Genomic DNA, 18,988 nt, shown 5'->3' with positions numbered 1-18,988 from the left:
CTTTACTCCATTTCCAACTGTCCCATCTTTTGAGGTGTACTGCACGCCAGCTTAATCCCCATGGCACCTCTGCTTTATAGATGAAGACACAGAGGGTCAGAGAGGTTCGCTAAATCATCCATGACCACAACTGAGGCGGTGGTGCAGCGAGGACGTGGGCCCATGAGTGACAGGGTTGTCCTTGTCTGGCTGGAGTTGTCTTGTTGCACAAAAAGATCCTCATCCTGATCGATTTCTTTCCTCAAAAGTCCCCAAGGCCCCTTTGTTACTCTGGAGGCCTCCTGGATCTGTTCTTTTTGTGTATATACACCATCGCTCCCCCACTGTCCCTGGATCATGAGCTGGGGAAGGTAGTGAAAATCAAGATCATAGTCTACTCAGCCAGCACCCACCATGCCCGTGAGTGCCTAGATCGGTATCTGCACCTAACTGGCAGGCAGTAAATGCTTCATGAATGATAATTTATCAGCTTGGGGAAGGAGCCCCATTTAGGTAAATTAAACCTCCAAGTGACCCCTAAAATGACAGACATCCTGTAATTAATGACACGCCTCAGTGTGGGAGACAGTGTTGCATGATGCAATAGGGGGCCATGTGTCTATTTAGATTTGGTACTGCTGAAGTCTGGGTCCGCTAACCATTGCATGAATTGGGTGCATTTGGACATAGTGCATTTTTCCGGTGGTTTTCCCAAGCTGGTTCTCGTCTCACTACTAGTTTTACTACTTTTTCATCTTATCTACTCTAACTTGGAGGATGTGCACCCTTGGCTTTGGCAAAGCAAGGCTTATTGCCAAGACCTTAGGAAATGTAATCGGAGATGAGTGTTGCCACCCACCGACTCCTCTCTCTGCCTCTTGTTCTCCCTGAGGGCCCCTTCCTTCTCTCCTTAGGCGACCAAAAACTGTCACTTCTCTCTCCTAAATCAAGTCCTTCTTCATACTAAACCATCAAGGCCTCACTCAACATGGCAGGCTATGGAAGGAAGAGCTCCCTGGACAAAGAAACCAGAGCCAGGGTTCTATTGACAGTTCTGTTTCTCACTGTGGAGGCCCTCTAAACCTCAGTTTGCCATCTGTGAAGGGGAGTAGGGGGGCAGTCACCCACACATTCCTACCCGGCCCTCAGTCCCCACCACCTGGAGGCCTGTGAAGTTACCAGCAGTTGGGTAGGTTAAGGGTTATGCTGGCCTTGATGTCATCTCCAAACCGCAGGTAGCCCAGAGAGCCAATGCCGATGTACAGGGAAGTGATGATGGACATTCCCAGAGACAGGATGGCTGGGAAGCGGCGGGCATCCTTCATTTTGTTTTCCAGGGGCAGAACCTACAGAAGGATCATAGGGTAAAGAGAGAGAAGGATAAAGAGGAACATGAACAAAAGAAAGGCATGCCACTTCTGGGTTATCACAAAAGAACTGGAAGCAGGGACTTGATTAGCTATCTGTACAACTATCTTCATAGCAGCATCGTTTACAATAGCCAAAAGGCAGAAGCAACCCAAGTGTCCACTGATAGATAAATGGAGAAGCAAAGATGGTATATACATACAGTAGATACAATGCGGCCTTACAAGAGGAGGGAGTTGGGGTAAATTGGAAGGGGAGGTGAATCATGAGAGACTATGGACTCTGAAAAACAATCTGAGGGGTTTGAAGTGGCGGGGGTGTGGGAGGTTGGGGTACCAGGTGGTGGGTATTATAGAGGGCACGGATTGCATGGAGCATTGGGTGTGGTGAAAAAATAATGAATACTGTTTTTCTAAAAATAAATAAATTGAAAAAAAAAAAAAAAAGAGAAGGCACTTCTGACTCATGCCATAACATGGATAAACCTTGAGGCCATGACGCTGAATGAAATAAGCCAGTCACAAAATGACACATACTGCCTGATCCCATTTACGGAGGTGTCTGAAGTTGTCATATTCAGAGAGCCAAGAAGTAGCATGGTGGTTTCCAGGGCCTCATGGAAGGGCAAATGAACAGTCACTGTTCAGTGGGTACAGAGTTCCAGTCGTGCAAGGCCAAAAGATGGAAGGCATTGATGGCTGCACAATGTCGTGAATGTACTTAACGTGACCGAACTGCATGCTTAAAAATGGTTAAGATGGTAAATTTTATGTTCGGTATATTTTACCACAATAAATGAGAAAAAAAGGAAGTAAGGAAGGAAGGGTTGCTGTCACAAGATGAGCTCTGCACCTTCAGAGCTGGGAGGGGCCTTCTTCAGGTTGTGCAGACCAAGGAGCTCAGCCCCTGAGGCAGCCAGATCTGGCCAGCAGATGCATTTTGCTTGGCCAGCATAGCCTTTTAGACAATTGAAGGTGAATGTCTTTGGGCACACCATTCTTGCCCTTTTAACCAGGCCTACCTCTCCTCCTCACATGGACATAGTATCTGGTTTCTTCACTCACATTACCTTCTAAAGGCATCTGAGTTTGAGACTTGCAATTCTAGTGCATTCGCTGCTCTCTGTTCAGATGGGAAGGCTGCGACTCCGGTTACACAGCGGACTGTGGCAGAGCTGGGACTGGAGGTTCCTAGTTCCCTAGCAGGACACTTCTCTACGCACCCTGTTCTCAGAATCCTCCTTCTCCAGATGCATTCCTGGCTCTGAGAGATCCAAGCTGAGACAGACTGCCTGGAGCCTGCTGGACATCCCAAGGTCACTTCTGTTTTTGGAACCAACCTTCTGGCCTCTCATCCCATAAATTCCTCCTTTGGTTTCTATCGGCTGATGGCCCTCCTCCACCTTGTCCTTCTCCTTGATCAGGCCATGGACTCAAGCATACCTTGCATGCAGCATTAGGCTGATCTGTGCCTCGGTTTCTTTATCTGAAAACTAACCTACTGGAATTTTTTTGAGATTTATATGAGCAACACAATGGCATACACTAACGGCTTAGTAAATGTCAACCGTTCTTATTTTTTAATACTGGGAAGACTACATCTCTATGAAGACGGTACTTGTATAATTCTTATTTTACAGGTGAGGAAAACAAGACTGCCCCAAGATGAAGTAACTTGCTCTAGGTTACTCAGCTTGAAAGTTGCAGAGTGAGGCTGCAGACTGGGGCTGCCTTCGGAAGTTCAAGTACTTGCTTCTCCCCAATCTCTAGCATTGTATTTATTACTCAGTAGGACCTGGGCATCTACTCCCCTGTACTGTTAACTCCTTTTTTGTCCTATAGGCAACTCAACCCCATACAAATGGAAAACGCTTGAGGGGAATGCCAGGTCAAAGTCATCACTGTGCCTTTCCACTTCCTCCCAGATTGAGGGAAGGCTCCTAGTAGCAGCCAGTGCTCTGGGGAAATCACACGGAGAGTGAATGATCCAACCTGAGCTTTCCCACCCTGCCATAAATTTTCACTGCATAAATTCTCCAGGCTAAAAATTACCTTTTTTACTCAGTAGCTGGCTTTGTCCTTCTCTCCTCCCACAATCAATCAGGTTGATAAATGGCCATTTACATAAAGTGCTAAGGTCCCTGGACTGGGAGTAAGGAACCCCTGGATTTAGCCACAGCTGCAGCTGTTCCCAACTTGAATCTGGCTCAAGTCCTTTTCCCCTTTAGGGCTCAGCCCCTTCTGAAAAATTTGGAGACTAGGCTAGAAGATTTTTAGACCTAATGTGAACTCTGATACTAATCATCATTAGCACATAGTAGGTGTTCAATACTTACTGAACAATTAGTACTATATTTCATGGGGAATTCGAGTTCAGAGAATAACCCATGGCCAAAGTAAGATTCCAGCATATTCTGCTTCCAAAGGCATTTGCTCAACTACTGCACTCTGCTTTTCGCGACAAGTCTCCAGAATTCTAAATATAAAGTGTTTCCATTTCCATTAGGATGGTGTAGGCACCTTCCACCATAGCTCTTTTTCTGATTAAAACTAAAAGTCCTGGGAAGAATACATAAAACAACTATCCACGGACTCTGAAAAGGATATGACAGCACATGGTTTGATCAAAACCAGTAAAAATGGGGACGCCTGGGTGGCTCAGTTGGTTAAGCAGCTGCCTTCGGCTCAGGTCATGATCCCAGCGTCCTGGGATCGAGTCCCACATCGGGCTCCTTGCTCCGCAGGGAGCCTGCTTCTCCCTCTGACTCTGCCTGCCACTCTGTCTGCCTGTGCTCGCTCTCGCTCTCTCTCTCTGACAAATAAATAAAATCTTAAAAAAAAAAAAACAGTAAAAATGATCATTATGGTACTGGGCTTCTTGGTATTTTTTCTTCCTGTATCTCCCAATTTAGACTCAAGAGGACCTCAAATCCTAGAATCCTATGTAGTGGATGGAAACAGAAAAAAGTTCAAGAGAAACCCTCTTTCTGGCCAGAAGACATAGAACAGAGGCCCCTGGGGGACAGACACTATGGAGGGGGCCCCCTACTTTTTTGTTTCCTTTTTTGCTCTCAAGATCACACTCCCAAGGCAAGTCCCAGTCACAAAGCAGCATCCTGGTGTATCAGTGACTCTGGTGGTCACACAGGCACCTAAAAATCTGACACAAATTTTTCTCTTTGAGCAAAAGAACTAGTAGGAAAGGGGGCTTTGGGAGTCCAGAGAATGTGGGGAATAAATCAGCTCTGCTATATGATTTATAAGCTCCAATGCAAAAAGACTTTTCATTTGCAGGGCTTTTTGTTCGAAAATCAAGAATTTCAAGATGATGAAAGCAGAGCATTAAAAACTATGTGTAGGATCCTTCCAAAGACAGGTCCCTAAGTGATTGCATAGGTTGCATGTCTATGAAACAGTCCCTGGGAGGAATTGCTGTTCATTCATTCACTCATTTACTCATTTAAGTTTTTCCCTCTTTCTTTCAGTGCTTAACCCCAGTCAGACTCAGTCACAGGATGTACATAGCACTACAGGGAGGCTATAACTTTGGCTTTCTAGCCAGAGAACCAGAAAAAGAAGCGCCTGGAAGCTGGTGACTATGCAAGAAAACATGGGTAGGAGGATGCTGGAGAAAGTGATCCCTTAAATCTGTAAGTGAAGTCCTGGGCTCTGCCCGAAGTTGTGAATGTGTGGGAGTGAAGTGAAGTATCAAAACATTGTTCAAAGAAATGAAAGAAGACCCAAATAAGTGGATTCAAAGACAATACTGTTAAGGTTTTTACAAAGATATAAAGGCAGTTCAATGGAAAACAGACAGTTTTTTCTACAGATGATGCTGGAACAACTGGGTATTCTGTTAAAAAAAAAAGAACGTCAACATACAAGCAACTTTATCAAAAATTAACTCAGAATGGATCATAGATCTAAATGTACAATGAAAACCATAAAATACTTAGAAGAAAATATAGGAGAAAATTTTTGTGAACTTGGTTTAGGCAAAATGTTTTTTTAGATAAAACCCTGAAAGCAGGATCCATAAAATGAAAATTTTGATGTACTGGACTTCATCAGATTTAAAATTTTGCTCTATGAAAGGCACTGTTAAGAGAATGAAAAGAGAAGTTACAGACTGCAGAAAATATTTGCAATTATATATCCAATAAAGGACTTGGATTTGTAATATATAAAGAATTCTTAAAACTCAAAAGCTCCATTTTTTTAAAAGTTTGCAGAAGATTGGAACAGATACTTGCCTGAAGAGGATATATAGAGGACAAACCCACAAAATGAAACTCAAAATCATTGGGCATTAATAAAATGCAAATTAAATAGCAATCAAACATGACTATGAACCCATTAGAATGGCAAAAGAAAAAAATGCTGACAGGACTGTAAGAACTAGCAAGGATGCAGAGCAGCTGGAATGCTCAACCATGCCGGTGGGAAAGCCAAATGGTCCAGACGTTATGAAAACCTGTGTGGTAGTTTGTTATAAAGTTAAACCATATTCATTAATATGTGACTAGCAAACCTACTGCTAGAGAAAAGTTATCTTCACATAAAATCCTGTGCATAAACGCTTGCTTATAGCAGCATTACGCATAGTTGTCAAAAACTAGAAACAACCTAACTGTTCTTCATCAGGTGAACTCATAAACAAATCATGGTGTTGTCTATACAGAGGCAGCTCAGCAATAGAAAGCAGGGAGTTACTGACGCATGCAACAACCCAGGTGATCTTACATGCAGTCTCAAAGGTTAAGTACTGTGTGATGTCAGGTATAGGACATTCTGGAAAAGAGAGAACAACAGAGACAGAAAACAGAAAGTGGTTGCCAGGGGTTAGTGGGAGGTGAGGAGCTGACTACAATGGGATGGCATGAGGAAGTTTCCAGTGGTGAGGGAGCTGTTCTGTGTCCTGATTGTGGCACATCTGTGACTCTATGCATTTCCCAAACTTACAGAAATGTACACACTCCCCCCACCAAAGTGAATTGTAGCAATGCAAATTAAAAGTAAACAAAATTACATACACAGCACTACCCTTCAAGTGTGGAAACATAAACTATATAATAATCCATTGTAAATATACAGTACTTCCCAGCTTAAAACTGCTTTTGTTTGTTTCATTGGATCCTGTAAATTATCTACCTCTATTTGTCTTGAGTTTAAAAGATTAGGAAACACATGTTGGTTGGAAGATAAATGTTTAATAGATGTATTGGGACAAGAGGTTACTTTCTCCTGTGTGCACACAGAAACCCAGAAACTGAGAGTTCCCAGCTTTTGTTCAGAGGGCCACCCAAAGGATTATCCCAATTCAAAGCTTACCACACCAATGCTTTCAAATGAAAAAACAGCTGTTCCAAAAAAGAGAGGGTAGGTCTTCCAACTTGCTACCAGCGGCAACTGGCTGGGGTCTGGAATTTCCTACAGGAGAGAGAAGTGTAGTAAGACCTTAACTCTCAAAGCATGTTTTGGTTCATTTAAGAGGGGGAGTACTCTGAGAGTAGACCTAAATTTAAAAAAAAAAAAAAAAAAAAAAAAAAGGAATGTCAAGGAATTGGAAAACTTCAAAAGGAAGTAGGCATCAAAGTTGATTTTAACACGCACACCACCAGATAGTCAGAGGACAGAAGCATTGAGGTATTGTTGAAGTACTGAAGGGTCAATACCTCATGGGGGGAGTACGGTTACCAAAATCCTCCAAAAGAAAATTTAATGCACCACAGGCTGGTACCAGCCTGCAGTGTCCATGGACACTAGGAATGTACCAGTGGTTACAGCTGACAGAAACTGCTGTGACTATAGTTAGTGATATTCTCAGGAGTCCACAGTAATTAGTCAGAAGTGAAAGTCCCCTTTTCTTCAATGAGTAATAAATTAAAGGGAAAGAAAATGTGTGGAATAAATATGTCATGCACCCTGTGACCTGATTGGGACAATAATTACAGAGCTATTTCTCTAACTGGGCAACTTCAAGAATGGTCCAAAAATGAATTGAAGGTATCTATCTTGTTAGGAAATCCAATTTTGTAGAATTTATTGATGTTGCCTTAAGGAAGATAGGACCTATTTCTAGTTATCCTAAAATATGATTAATTTGGTTTTTTTTTTTTTTTAACTAAATTCCATGGACGAGATAACTTTTTCTTGAGACTTCTGAAAGCTAAGTCTTTCAGATTTATCCAGATATCTGGATGACATGAGAGATATGCTAAGAGCCTTCTGGGCTTAAATTTCTATGTAGTCTTTTCTAGTAAATAAACATTAGAAAGGATAGAAAAGTGGGAAATGGAGGGAAAATCAATATCTACAACTCAACCTTGAAGGCTTTGTAATTTGCATTGTGATAGATTTGCTTGTGGTCTTCTGAGACCATGCCTCTGTGACTAAGTATTATTTTTTTTCTCTTGAGTTTCTGTGGGTAATTTTGGTACCTGGAATGGTAGCCTAGAGGATGTAAGACCATAGGTAATTTGCTAAATTCCAGCTTTAGTAGGAGATCATGCTTTTCATTTGCCTTTTGCTGCTATCCAACCATTATAGGAATGGTCTGTGGTTCACCAATCAAGATGTATCCCTTGAAAAGCAAAATTTTTTTCAAAGACCAGAATTCAACAAGGATTAGAATAGCAACATAAAAGAGGACCTATCCAGAAGAATGAGATTGCACAGAGACATCTTCGTGGAAAGAATGGTACAGTGGTACGAGACTCAAGAGTAAGGTTCACGCCTATCCTCAGGGTTGGCCTTAGGTAGGTATCAGTCTATTATATCAATAATAAAGCTCTACCCGCTGGAGGAGTCAGGTCCACTAACCTGGACAATATACTGGGTGATGATGATCAAGCTGACCAGCATGCTGATGTTGGCCAACATGGAGAAGATGGTCAAGACCCTGAGATTCCGGATGAGGACCAGCATCACCAGGAAGGGCAGGAAGGAGAGCATGTAGAGTCGAGAGTCCATGGTGGGAGTCAGAATCACTGTCTCATTGTAATGGCAGCTATTGGTGGTCCCATTAACGGCTTCCACTATCTGAGGAAGGAACGGGAAGAGGAAAGAGGGAAGAGTCAATACATCTACTGGCCACATGATTAGCTTAGTGCCTGGCCCATAACCAAACTCCCTCACACAAAACAAGTCTCACATGCCAGGGCCTCACAATGAGTTAGAGTTTCCTTTGCTTAAAACAAAAATAACCCATCACTTACTGTTTCTTAATCAGAGTAATACTGGCATTTGAGCGAGAGAATTACTCCTTGTGAGGACTGGACCATTATCTGCAGGACATTTAGCATCCACCCAGTAAAAGCTATTTCCATCCCCCAATCATTGTGACAAACAAGAAACACCCCCTCTGCACACAGTACAAACACCACCCTGAAGTTTGGGGATATGGGAGGAGGAGGGGGTTGGTACTACCCTAGTTTAGAATCAGCCTGACTTAATGTGCAAGCAATATTGCAGAGCATTGCAGAACAATTAGGGACTAGAATTAGGCAAGAAGGAGATGTAAAAACAATGATGATCTCAGTACACATTGGTAGCCAAAGTGATGTCTAGGAATATATTCATCTATGCATTTTCTACACCATATCACAAATTACATGTATTATACTCATCTTTTTTTTTTTTTTTTACAAGACCACAATCACAGCATATGCTCTTATTTTGAAATCTCCTTTTCACTTAAGAACACACAAACATGGTTACTTAAATGAACCATTAAGTCTTATTTTTTTCCAATTCCTCACCACCTGGTTCCTTTCAATAGGAAAAGTACTAGAAACATTAGCAGGCATTCATGGCCCCCATCATGGGCCCCATTCAAGTCTCCCAAAGTCCACACCTTCCTACAACCAATTTTATGGCCTCTCCTGAGCAGGGCTGTACATTCCTGCCTCCAGGTATTCACTCCTCCCTCCCTCACTGCTGCCCCTACTCCTCAAACCTGTCCTTCAACACCCTGCTTGGAGGCACCTCTGTAAAGGAGCCTTCCCTTGTTGCAATGGTCTTTCCTGCCCCCGCATATTTTTGCCCCTTAAGTTCACTGTGAAGCGGCCCTGTCTTCAGAGGATTGTTGGTGGTGTCCTGACCCAGCACCAAAATATACTGAGAGCTAGCTTGTTTGTTTTAGAATGCATCCTATGTAGCCTGCAAACTCTTGGAGAGAATGCTTGCCTTGTCTCTAGACAGATGATAATGTTTGGCTGATAGCAGACTGATTTCCAAGTGGCAGTCTGGCGACATGTTTTAAGAGCCTTCAAACAACCAAACTATTTGATCCAGTAATTTTACTTTAAGGAATATATGCCAAAGAAATAAAGGGGTGTACAAAACCTTCCACAGATTATAGCAGAAAAACAAAGGGAAACAAATAAAATATCCAACGAGAGAAGACTACATCCTGGCCAGTCTGTGTGATGAAATACTATGAAATTGGAAAAATTACATTAAAAAAACATAAGGACAAAAAAATGTGAGCACATTACAAAATGCTAACTAGTTAATACTAACTTAAAACAATAACCACGAGTGGTTGAATTAATAATTTTCTTTCTTTTTTCTTCCTTCTTCCTCTTCTTCTTACTTTTTTATTTTATTTTATTTTTTTAAGTAGACTCAATGCCCAGCATGGAGTCCAACAGAGAGCTTGAACTCACGACCCTGAGATGAAGGCATGAGCTGAGATGAAGAGTCAGATGTTTACCCAACTGAGCCACCCAGTCGCCCCAATTTTCTTTCACTTTGAAAAGTAATATAGCAGTGTTCAAGAACTTGAGCTCTGATGTTGAAAGGCCTGGATTTTTAATCTTGGCTTTGTGGTCTTCTACACATTATAGAGTTTATAATTTCAGTTTTCTCATCAACAAAATAGGAATAACCACAGTACCTACCATGATAAGGCCCTAGAGAGAACTAAATGGGGGAAAGCAGACATAATACTTCCTGTTTCTGACATAGAATAGCAGCTAACTTTGAATGCATGCTATTTTTTTCCTTCTAATTTCTTTACATTTCTAAATTTCTGATATTACAATAAACAAACAAAAAGAGCCCTAAAGAATAATTTCTTTTTTAATAATTTCTTTTTTAAACTCACTGATTGACTAAGGATAGCCTTTGTTACTACCCACCATATTTTGCTTAAATTGCTACAAGATAACTTCTGGTCTAGATCAAAACAACTTCCTGGAGACAACAACTGTTAAACCAGAGGTTAAGCAACTAAAGGTGGATAAAGATGGTCCAAAGATGAGGGATCATCCAAAAAGAGCCGGATCAGTCTCAGGAGAGTTAGGGATGATCAAACTCCAAGGCAGGACAACTGACAAAATTCTAGGTTTGTACCAGCTCAGTGTTAGAGACCGGCTTTGAGAACAGGCCCAAGATACTGGAAAGATTAAACACTTGCAGAACAGATCGGTGAACCGGGGAAATCTGGATTCCTTCATAACATCTAGTTTAACTTCCTTTGTTGTACTCCTGAGGACATTAGGAGCCCAAAAGAAGAAGCCACATTTGCTGAACACCTCACAGAGGACCCTCCTTTTCCACATCCTTTCCCCTTCCACCTTCTCTGGAACACTCTACCTGTTTTAAATTATCAGCCAGAAACACAATGTACACACAGCAGAAACCCAGCTGGGTGACTATAAGGAAGAAGCTCACGATATTCCTGGAAGAGAGGAGAAAGAAAACATGTTATAAAAGAAGAGTTGGTCTGTCGTTTCTATTCCGTCCCCAGGGGTTGGTGACCTGGTACCAGCACCCTCACTTCTGCTAATGCAGTCAACAATGGGCTCTAAGAAGGGAGGTAACAATCATTCCTTATTATTAAAAAAAAAAGTGTTTCTCAACCACCCTCACACTCCCAGCTCAGCAAGTGGGGAAATTCTTCATAGTTGGGAGCCTCCCCCAGCACCTGGCTCTGGCATTCCTCATAATTGATACTAATTGATGTACAGAAACAAGCACACCATTTTTATTAGCTTCATGAACATGGAATTTTTTTCTACCATGCGCCAGACGCCATATTAGGCTCTGAGGGAAACACAAATAACACATGGTCCCCTGACTGAGTGGTTCATAGGTCAGTGACCAAAAAAGAATCGGCACTCAGGACCACGGTGAAAAGGACAGTTTATCCTAATTATAGAGCAGATAGCCTTCATGGAAAAACCAATACCTGAGCAGGAGTCCCTTGGGAAGGGGAAGAAAGAAATTTTTTAAAAAGACTGAGGAGGAGGGGTGGAGAGGAAGGAGTGAGGAAAGCACTTCAGCAGAGGGAGAAGGTAGATTTCTTTGGTTGTGGGGAATCCACTGGAGGGGCTAGACTCAAGATAGGTAGACTGTGTAGCAGATTCTTATAATAACAGAGGTGTCCAGCAGCCTGGACAAAGACATGGTTATTAGGAGGAGAGAATTAAAGCAATTTAAGAGGTACTAGGGAGCTAGAACTTACAGAACTTGGTGACCACTAACCTCTGGCAGAAAGGGAAATGTTCAGAGTTTCCTGACAGGCTTTGGCTAGGACAATGAAATGAACTGGAAAGAAGGAACAGGTTTTGGGGGAAGAGGAAGAAGTGACACATTCAGTATCTGAATTGTTGAGCCTAAGGTTCCTACAGTTCAGGAGATGACTACATATGAGGGTCCTGAACTATTGATTTGTCAGTAATGGATAAAGCCCTAAGAAGGCAGGTCAGTTTTGGGGAGTGCACAGAGGGAGGAGGTGAGAAGCCGGTGTCCCAAACCCTAGAGAACACTAGGAGCCTGTAATGAAAGCCAAGGGCTGGCCAGAGAGGTAAGTGGGAAACTAGGGGTGAGGGAAGGGTTTAATAGAAGCCAAGGGAGGAGAAAACATCTGAAGAAGAGAATGTTTAATTGTACCCACACTGTTGAGAGGTTCTTTAAGTTGAAGAAGGGGCAACAAGGAGGTCTTTTAGAACGTAGGCAGAAAGAACTTCAACAGAAGTCTCAGGACAGAAAAGCCAGGTGACCCACGGAAGGGGTGTGAACCAGACGGATGGAAGTAAAGTCAGAATGTGAGATGTTCTTTCATGGAGCTAAGTGTGAGCTTCAGTCTTGATGGTGCCCATTCTGCTCATCATTGTAGACCCATTGTCACAACCCATCTGGATACACTGCAGGTATTCAACAGCTCTCTGTTGAATAAGCAGCTGCTGAATAAGAGATTGGGTGGTGGCTACAGGACAGTGTGAGGTCCAGGAAACTTTATGAGTTTATTTCACTATTTTTTAAGATGGAGACACGTGAATGCATTTAAATGTTGATTGGAAGAACCCATAGATCCAAAGAGAAGTTCAAGTTATAGGAGAGGAGGTAATTAGGGGACCCAGGTCCCTAAGGAGAGCAGGAAGAGCTGCTTTATATGTCCAACGATGAATAGAAGGATTTGAGGGGTAAGTGACAGAGCCTCTTCTTGGGTCACACACTGGAAAAATTCTGGTCATTGTCCCAAAGCCTTCTGAGTCTGCTCAGAGGCTGAATTTATTGTCAGGATGTGAATGGGCTTTGGGCCAAGAGCGGTGCCAGGGCCACCATGCATTGCAGACTACATTTCGTGAGAGAGTGCAGAGCAGGGCTGGAATGTTTTAGAGTATCATAATTCAAGAGAGACTTTGACCTAGATGGTACTCAGAAAAGAGCATGTGGACAGAGTGGGCACAGGCCTGAAAACAAAGACAAAAGAGCAGATTTAGTCCCAAGTACCGAGAAAGGAGGGGGTTGATTGTTCTGTGTCAGTCCCGAAAGCAAAAGGTGGGAGTTGCTGGAGGAGGACCGTTGGCTCAGCAAAGGGTGCTTAACGTGTTTGTTTGTTTTTAACACTTTTCTTCTTACTATAAATTCTCTCCCTAAGGGAGGTCTTCTGCACCCTGGCTTCATGGCTGATGACTTCAGTTCTGTACGTCCTACATGAAGACAGGTTAAAAATGTACATATCCCTACCTGTTTGACATCTAAAACCCAACTTGTCTAAACTTAAAGTCATCAGAAATCTGAGTCAACCTTGACTTTCCTTTTTCCCACAGTCCTGGGATCCAAAGCATAACCCAAATTCACTTTTCTCTACCCCCACTGCTACCAGCTTGGTCACAGCTGTTATTGTTATCTCCTCGGACGTTGCCAATAGCCCCCTCATGGATCTGACCAGTTGCTCACTTACAATGTATTCTCCTAACAGAAGCCAGACAGATGTTTAAACAACGCAAATGTGATCACTTGCCTGATTAAAACCTTCCAGTGGCTTCTTTGTGGTATTAAAGAAAAGAACAAAAACCTTTAAAAAGAGGGTCTACAATGTAGAGTTTGCTTGGAACCCTGGATCCTTCTTCAGCCTCATCTCATTGACTCTGCCCTCAAGCTCCCTTTGTTCTGTACCTTGAAACTGTCACACATTCCATCTAGCTTCAGACCTTCGCTGAAAGAGCTCTGCTCTTTCATCTTCTGGGAAGGCAATCCAGGCTCCTGCCCACTTCAACTTCGGTAATTGCTTATCCTTAAGAATTCCTTCCTTCAGGGCTCATCTCAACTGTTCCCTCCTAGGAAACCCACATGAGCCCACACACATTGCCTTATCTGCTCAGTAACAACTAGTATTTCCTTCCTTCATCACACTCGTCCTAGTGGTTATGAAGTGATTGTCTCCTAATCTGTGTGATGCTGGTCTTTCCTGCTGGATAATGGGTTCTGTGGTAGCAAAGCCCGTTTGCCATGCTCCCCACAGTATTTCCAGGGCCTGGTACATAGTCCAACAGGATAAACATAGTTTAAATAAAGAAGTGAATAATACTAAAGCTGGGGAAAAAAAAAAAAAAAAGGAAGTATACAAGGTGGGGTCCTGGATCAGGAAGATTTCCAGTGAACCCCTTCCATGTGGAAAGCCCAACATTCTGTACCACATGAGCCAGCTTTCCAGGGAAGAAGGCATCTCTGACAACCATATTTCCTCCTCCTTTAGCTCACTCCACTTCAGGCCGAGCAAGAACAAGGTACCTTCCCCAGTGGGCATGGGTCCGGAGCCAGGCGCTGGGGCTGGCTTCCAGTCCGTGCATTACCGTGTCACCGTAGTCCATGAAGGGCTTGTTAAGCCTGTAGGAGAAAGTGCATATAGAGTTAGCAAGAGGGTGTTTAACCTCAGATCCTGTATGAAAAGGTCTTCAGACACACAGGAAGGCAGGACCCAGCTGGAGGAGAAAGAACACTGGGGGCAGAGACCTAAGTTCTAGTTCAGACTTAGACACCTGGCAGTATTTCCTGGGTGGCTTGTTTTCCTTACCTGTCAAGCGGGTGGTTCCTCCAGAACCAGGGTAATAAAGCACACCTCATGTGGGTATAGCAGTTTTCCTATCCAGGATCGCAATGGATTCTCATCACAATTCTGAGGCAGGGTTAGGCATGGATTGTTTATGCCCAATTTACAGAGGAGCCAAGCAGATAATCCCAGTGGCCTGACTGAGATCACCTAATGAGTCATGTGGCAGAGCCTCACCTTAGGTCCGTGTCCCAAATGCTTTTCTCTTTTTCTTAGCCTTGTTAGAAGAAAGAAGTAAACTCTTGTTTTATGTAGGATGTTTCTGGGACATCCCTGAGAACCCAGAACCAAAGCAATTGACATAGGGATGCTGTTTTCCTTACCTGTGGCAGAAGTGCTGGGCACACCTGACCAGGATGTGCATGCAGTGGCAGGCGGCGAAGCCCATGGCCAGCAAACTGAGCGGACCCATCTGAGGGAAGGGGGAGCCAAGGGAAAGGGGAGGAGAGAAGGGAATGGATTTAGGAAGAACTTTGCAAAGACGGATTTGGTAGCGCAGATACCATTTGGCACTCAAGGAACTTTCTAGAAAACTGGTTTGGAAGTCCTTTTTGGCAGCAATAACGGTGCTTTCAAATATAATCTCAAGTAGTACTCCAATAAAGTACATAAAGCAATTACAATGGGTGTTGTGGTGTGAGTGGGGGACTCAGGATTCTGACCCTTAGTGACCTCAGAGGTGTCTACGTGTCCTAGTGCTACATAAAGCACAATCAGAAAACTCGTCATTGTCCAACTCCTGCATTCTCCAAGGGAGAAAACTGAGCCTCAAAGAAGGGACAAATGACTCACCAGGGCCACTCCAATTCTGTGACAGAGCCAGAACTCAAACCCTGGCTGATGTCTAGACTCCGGGTCTGGACCAAGCTGCCTCCGAGAAAGACAGCTTCTTGCATCCCATTATAAACTCTGAGAGCCTCTCCTCCCACTTACTTCCCCTTCCAACCCTGTCATGCTGGCCCTACCTGCAGCACCCCGTCTTACCAGGATGCCTGCATTCTTCACAGCCAGCGGTAGTCCCAGGATCCCTGTACCCATGTTGCCTTTCACCAGGTGAACCAAGGTCTGAAAGACTCTAAAGGAGAGGAAAGAGACATGAGGGTGTAGGTGTGTGAAGGTGAGGAGGTCCAACAGGCATTCCCTCATGACATGCCAACACCTGAGTTCAGCTGGAGAGGTGGCCTCCTGGCCATCTCTCTGTTCCCATGGCCTTGATTGGCACCTTTGGGTCTCCTATAGGGTGATATTGCCTGTCATGGTTTTAGCAGTTAACACTCAACATATGCCATGATAATATTTACTATATATCAGGTACTATGCTAAGTACTTAACCCGTATTACCACATTTAATTCTCTTGTCAAGCCTAGGAAGTACATTATTGCCCTTATTTTGCTGATGAGGAAACTGAGGCATAGAGATTTTTTTTAATGATATGTCCAGAGGGGGGAGTCAGGATTTGAACTCAGAAATGCCTCCGCATGCCTGTTCTTCACCCCGCTTCTACTGGACCACCTCCCGGAAATAGGCCCAGAGAGACACATAAAAGGAAAAATCCTATTTTGTAATGACAGAAATGGAAGCTCAGAAAGGGGATGGCCCAAGGTCATAAAACTAGTAGCTGACACAGGATTGAACTCAGAGAAAAGGGAAAAGGGCCAGCAGCAAAGAGACTTCATGGTGACTTCTGAATTAAAGAGGCCCCCAGATGGGGTCTGTTGAGATAAGGTCATTTGAGGATTGGGCTCCAGAGGAATTTTTTTGGCCTCAGGCCAAGACCTCAAACTGGGGAAAGGCATGTCTCCTTCCACCCCAATCAAAAAAAAATAAAAAAATAAAAACTCCGATCCCCTCTTTAAGACAGATGGGAAAGTGGTCTGAAGGGCACCTGTAAGTTCCAGGGAGGTACGCTCTGTGTTGACGAATTACGGAACAACATGTTACTATACCTCTTTGTACCTGGACCAGGTTGGACCAAGCTGAGTGTTGGGTTTACAACCACAACTTCAGAAACATTGGAAATTCCCTGGAAGAGGTTTTCAGAGAAGACACTATAAAGGGCACCAGAGGTATTCTGGAAGGAGCCTGGTCCCTAAGGTTGAATGAACGAGGGATTAAATTCCAAGGCCACTACTTACTTAACTAGCTGTGTCATCTTGGCCAACAGGTTTACTTTGCTGAGCCTCTGTAAACGTTGGGAGGAATGATATTTTGAAAGAATTGCCCCAACCACCCTTATCTTTGTGTTAATCCCTAGAACCTCTGGCTTTCTCAGCATCTGCCCATGGATTTGTTACTGGTTAAAGAGAACAATTGAGGGAGAATGTGGGCGGAGAGTGCTGTGCCCTTCTCTCCCTCTGTGGGTGTCGATGCGGCATCGCTGACCCAGCGCTCATGCCCTACGGCCCTCCAATAATGGGCTTGTTTTGCAACAGGGAAAGGGTCAACAGGTTGCTTTAGAAATTTCTAACCAAAGGACTTAAGAAATCAGAATTTAACTTTGGGTCCCGCAGCTGACTTGGGAACTTAGGGTGGTGAGCTGGGCAGAGCGCTGGGCTGGGAGGCAGGGCACTGGTGGTCTAGCCCCAAGTCCTTTGGTGACCTTGGCCTTGCAAGGTATTCGTAGCAGCCAGCTTTTAAGGGTGCTGTGTTTGGGGGCTTTATGTGCAAGTCACCTTTGCAGCCCTCCTGGGAGGAGTGAACTGTCATTTCACAGAGGAGAAACTGGGGCAGAGAGTTCTGTCTCTTGCTTGAGCTGGTTAGCAGCTAAGTGGGCATCTGAAACCACGTGAGCTGACCTGAGTTCTGCACTTGCCCAACTTGTTTCTCTTCTGCTCCAAACCATGAGGGCCCCTCTAGTTCTCTCATGCTTTACTGTCTTTGATCCTCAAGTAGCTGAAATTGCCACCAAACCACATAGTCAGTTTAGGACACAAGAGCTGGTGGGTTCCCCCAAGGCCTCTGATTGAGAAATATCCCAGCTCTGCTGTGGATGGCCCAAGGCCTGGAGAGTTCATTCTCAGTGTCAGGAATTCACAGCCCCCAGGACTAGCCCCTGGGGGCAAATGAACCCTATTGGTGCTCTAGACCTAACAATGGAAGGGGGTTTCACCTGCCCTTCTGGTAACTTCTCCTAGCTTGCTGCACACCCCCTCCCAACAGACGTAATTCCCACAGGCGGTCTCTTTAAATTCGCACTGTCACCCTACCCGTTTTGCATATGGAGGACTCTAGGCTGGGGGAAGGGAAGGTACAGAATCACTAGTTGAACTCAGCTGTTCTTTCTACTATACCAGTGCTGTCAACATTTTCTTCTTAAAGCAGCAGCACTCTGCAGCAGGCCAACCACCCACATTTCCTAAGGGGACTAGCCACTAGGCTTGGGCGGTGGAGGCGGTGATTGCTGAGCCCCGTAGTGTGGCTCCCCCTCCTAAACTCCTTCTGCAGACCCTTCCTGGTCATGGTTTGCAAGCCTCCCCAACCCCCACACACACCGCAGGGAGGTAGAAGAAAGTCTTCCACATCCTGTGCTTTCAATGTCGTCACCACTGAAACATGGGCCAAAGTAGAAGTCGGAATGACTGGAGGAAGGAGTCAGACAGGAGTCGATGCCTGGTTGTCAGTGAGGCCGCGGTTTTAAGGTTAGAACTTAACTCCTTGGAGAAAGTTAGGGATTCTGTCAATGGTCAGGACTGACCGGGAGCAAAGCTGACTTAGGGCCAGCACTGGATTCTAGGGCCCATCCTACCAATGACCCAGTGCATGGCCGGCGGTAACTGGGACTTAGTGTCCCCACCCTATGGAGTGTGGGACCATGAGAGCCTAGGGCTTTCTGAGTCCCTGCTCCTGCCCCTGTAACCTCTCACCTTGACTCAGTCTCTGCCTGCACTTTTTTTGACCTTGGTTTTCCCATCTGCACAATGGGCTGGGCGTCAGACACAGCTGCACTAGGATTTTTGTCAATGCAAGCTTGCAGGCTCAGAGGCAGAAATGGGAGGTGGCAGAAAAAAGCACTCACGTTATACCCTTGGTCTTCTTTAAGCCTGGTGACTCGGAAGGATGTCCATCCCTGAAACTGGAGTCCTTGCTCTGTAGCTTCTTGGCGCTTTTGGGAGGGGACCTGAGGTCCAGTTTGAGGTCAACAGTGCCCTGGGGACCCCCGGCACTCTTTGTCACAGACATGATTGCTTCCGAGAGAGGGCTCTGGGTGGGGAGGAGGTCTGCTCTGCAAGCAGGAAGGTGTCTGTCAGGTGCAAACCCCAGCTCAGCGGCTGTGCCTCAGGAGGCTCTGGCGGAGCT

The 18,988-nt window shown here is 44.5% G+C and overlaps 1 protein-coding gene and 1 long non-coding RNA gene across 2 annotated transcripts in view; one reads left to right on the top strand and one right to left on the bottom strand.

The window, feature by feature from the left end:
* LOC116586828 overlaps positions 1-9,998 on the top strand; it is a 24,707-nt gene extending 14,709 nt beyond the window's left edge. The window contains exons 2-3 of the long non-coding RNA XR_004284163.1: positions 7,896-8,104; positions 9,973-9,998. This is a non-coding gene — a long non-coding RNA (uncharacterized LOC116586828). The remainder of the gene's footprint in view (positions 1-7,895; positions 8,105-9,972) is intronic.
* Positions 1-18,988, bottom strand: part of LOC116586823 (proton-coupled amino acid transporter 2) — a 24,574-nt gene extending 5,586 nt beyond the window's left edge. The window contains exons 1-8 of the mRNA XM_032337261.1: positions 18,708-18,988; positions 15,676-15,766; positions 15,015-15,103; positions 14,373-14,468; positions 10,947-11,031; positions 8,169-8,387; positions 6,678-6,776; positions 1,159-1,325 (exon numbers count right to left, since the gene is read on the bottom strand). Of these exons, the coding sequence (XP_032193152.1) occupies positions 1,159-1,325; positions 6,678-6,776; positions 8,169-8,387; positions 10,947-11,031; positions 14,373-14,468; positions 15,015-15,103; positions 15,676-15,766; positions 18,708-18,871 (1,010 nt within the window). The 5' untranslated portion in view covers positions 18,872-18,988. The remainder of the gene's footprint in view (positions 1-1,158; positions 1,326-6,677; positions 6,777-8,168; positions 8,388-10,946; positions 11,032-14,372; positions 14,469-15,014; positions 15,104-15,675; positions 15,767-18,707) is intronic.

Source organism: Mustela erminea, chromosome 3, assembly GCF_009829155.1.
Source record: "Mustela erminea isolate mMusErm1 chromosome 3, mMusErm1.Pri, whole genome shotgun sequence".
NCBI classification, from domain to species: domain Eukaryota; kingdom Metazoa; phylum Chordata; class Mammalia; order Carnivora; family Mustelidae; genus Mustela; species Mustela erminea.
Note: the sequence above shows the minus strand (reverse complement) of the source record. Positions and strands in the feature narration are given on the sequence as shown.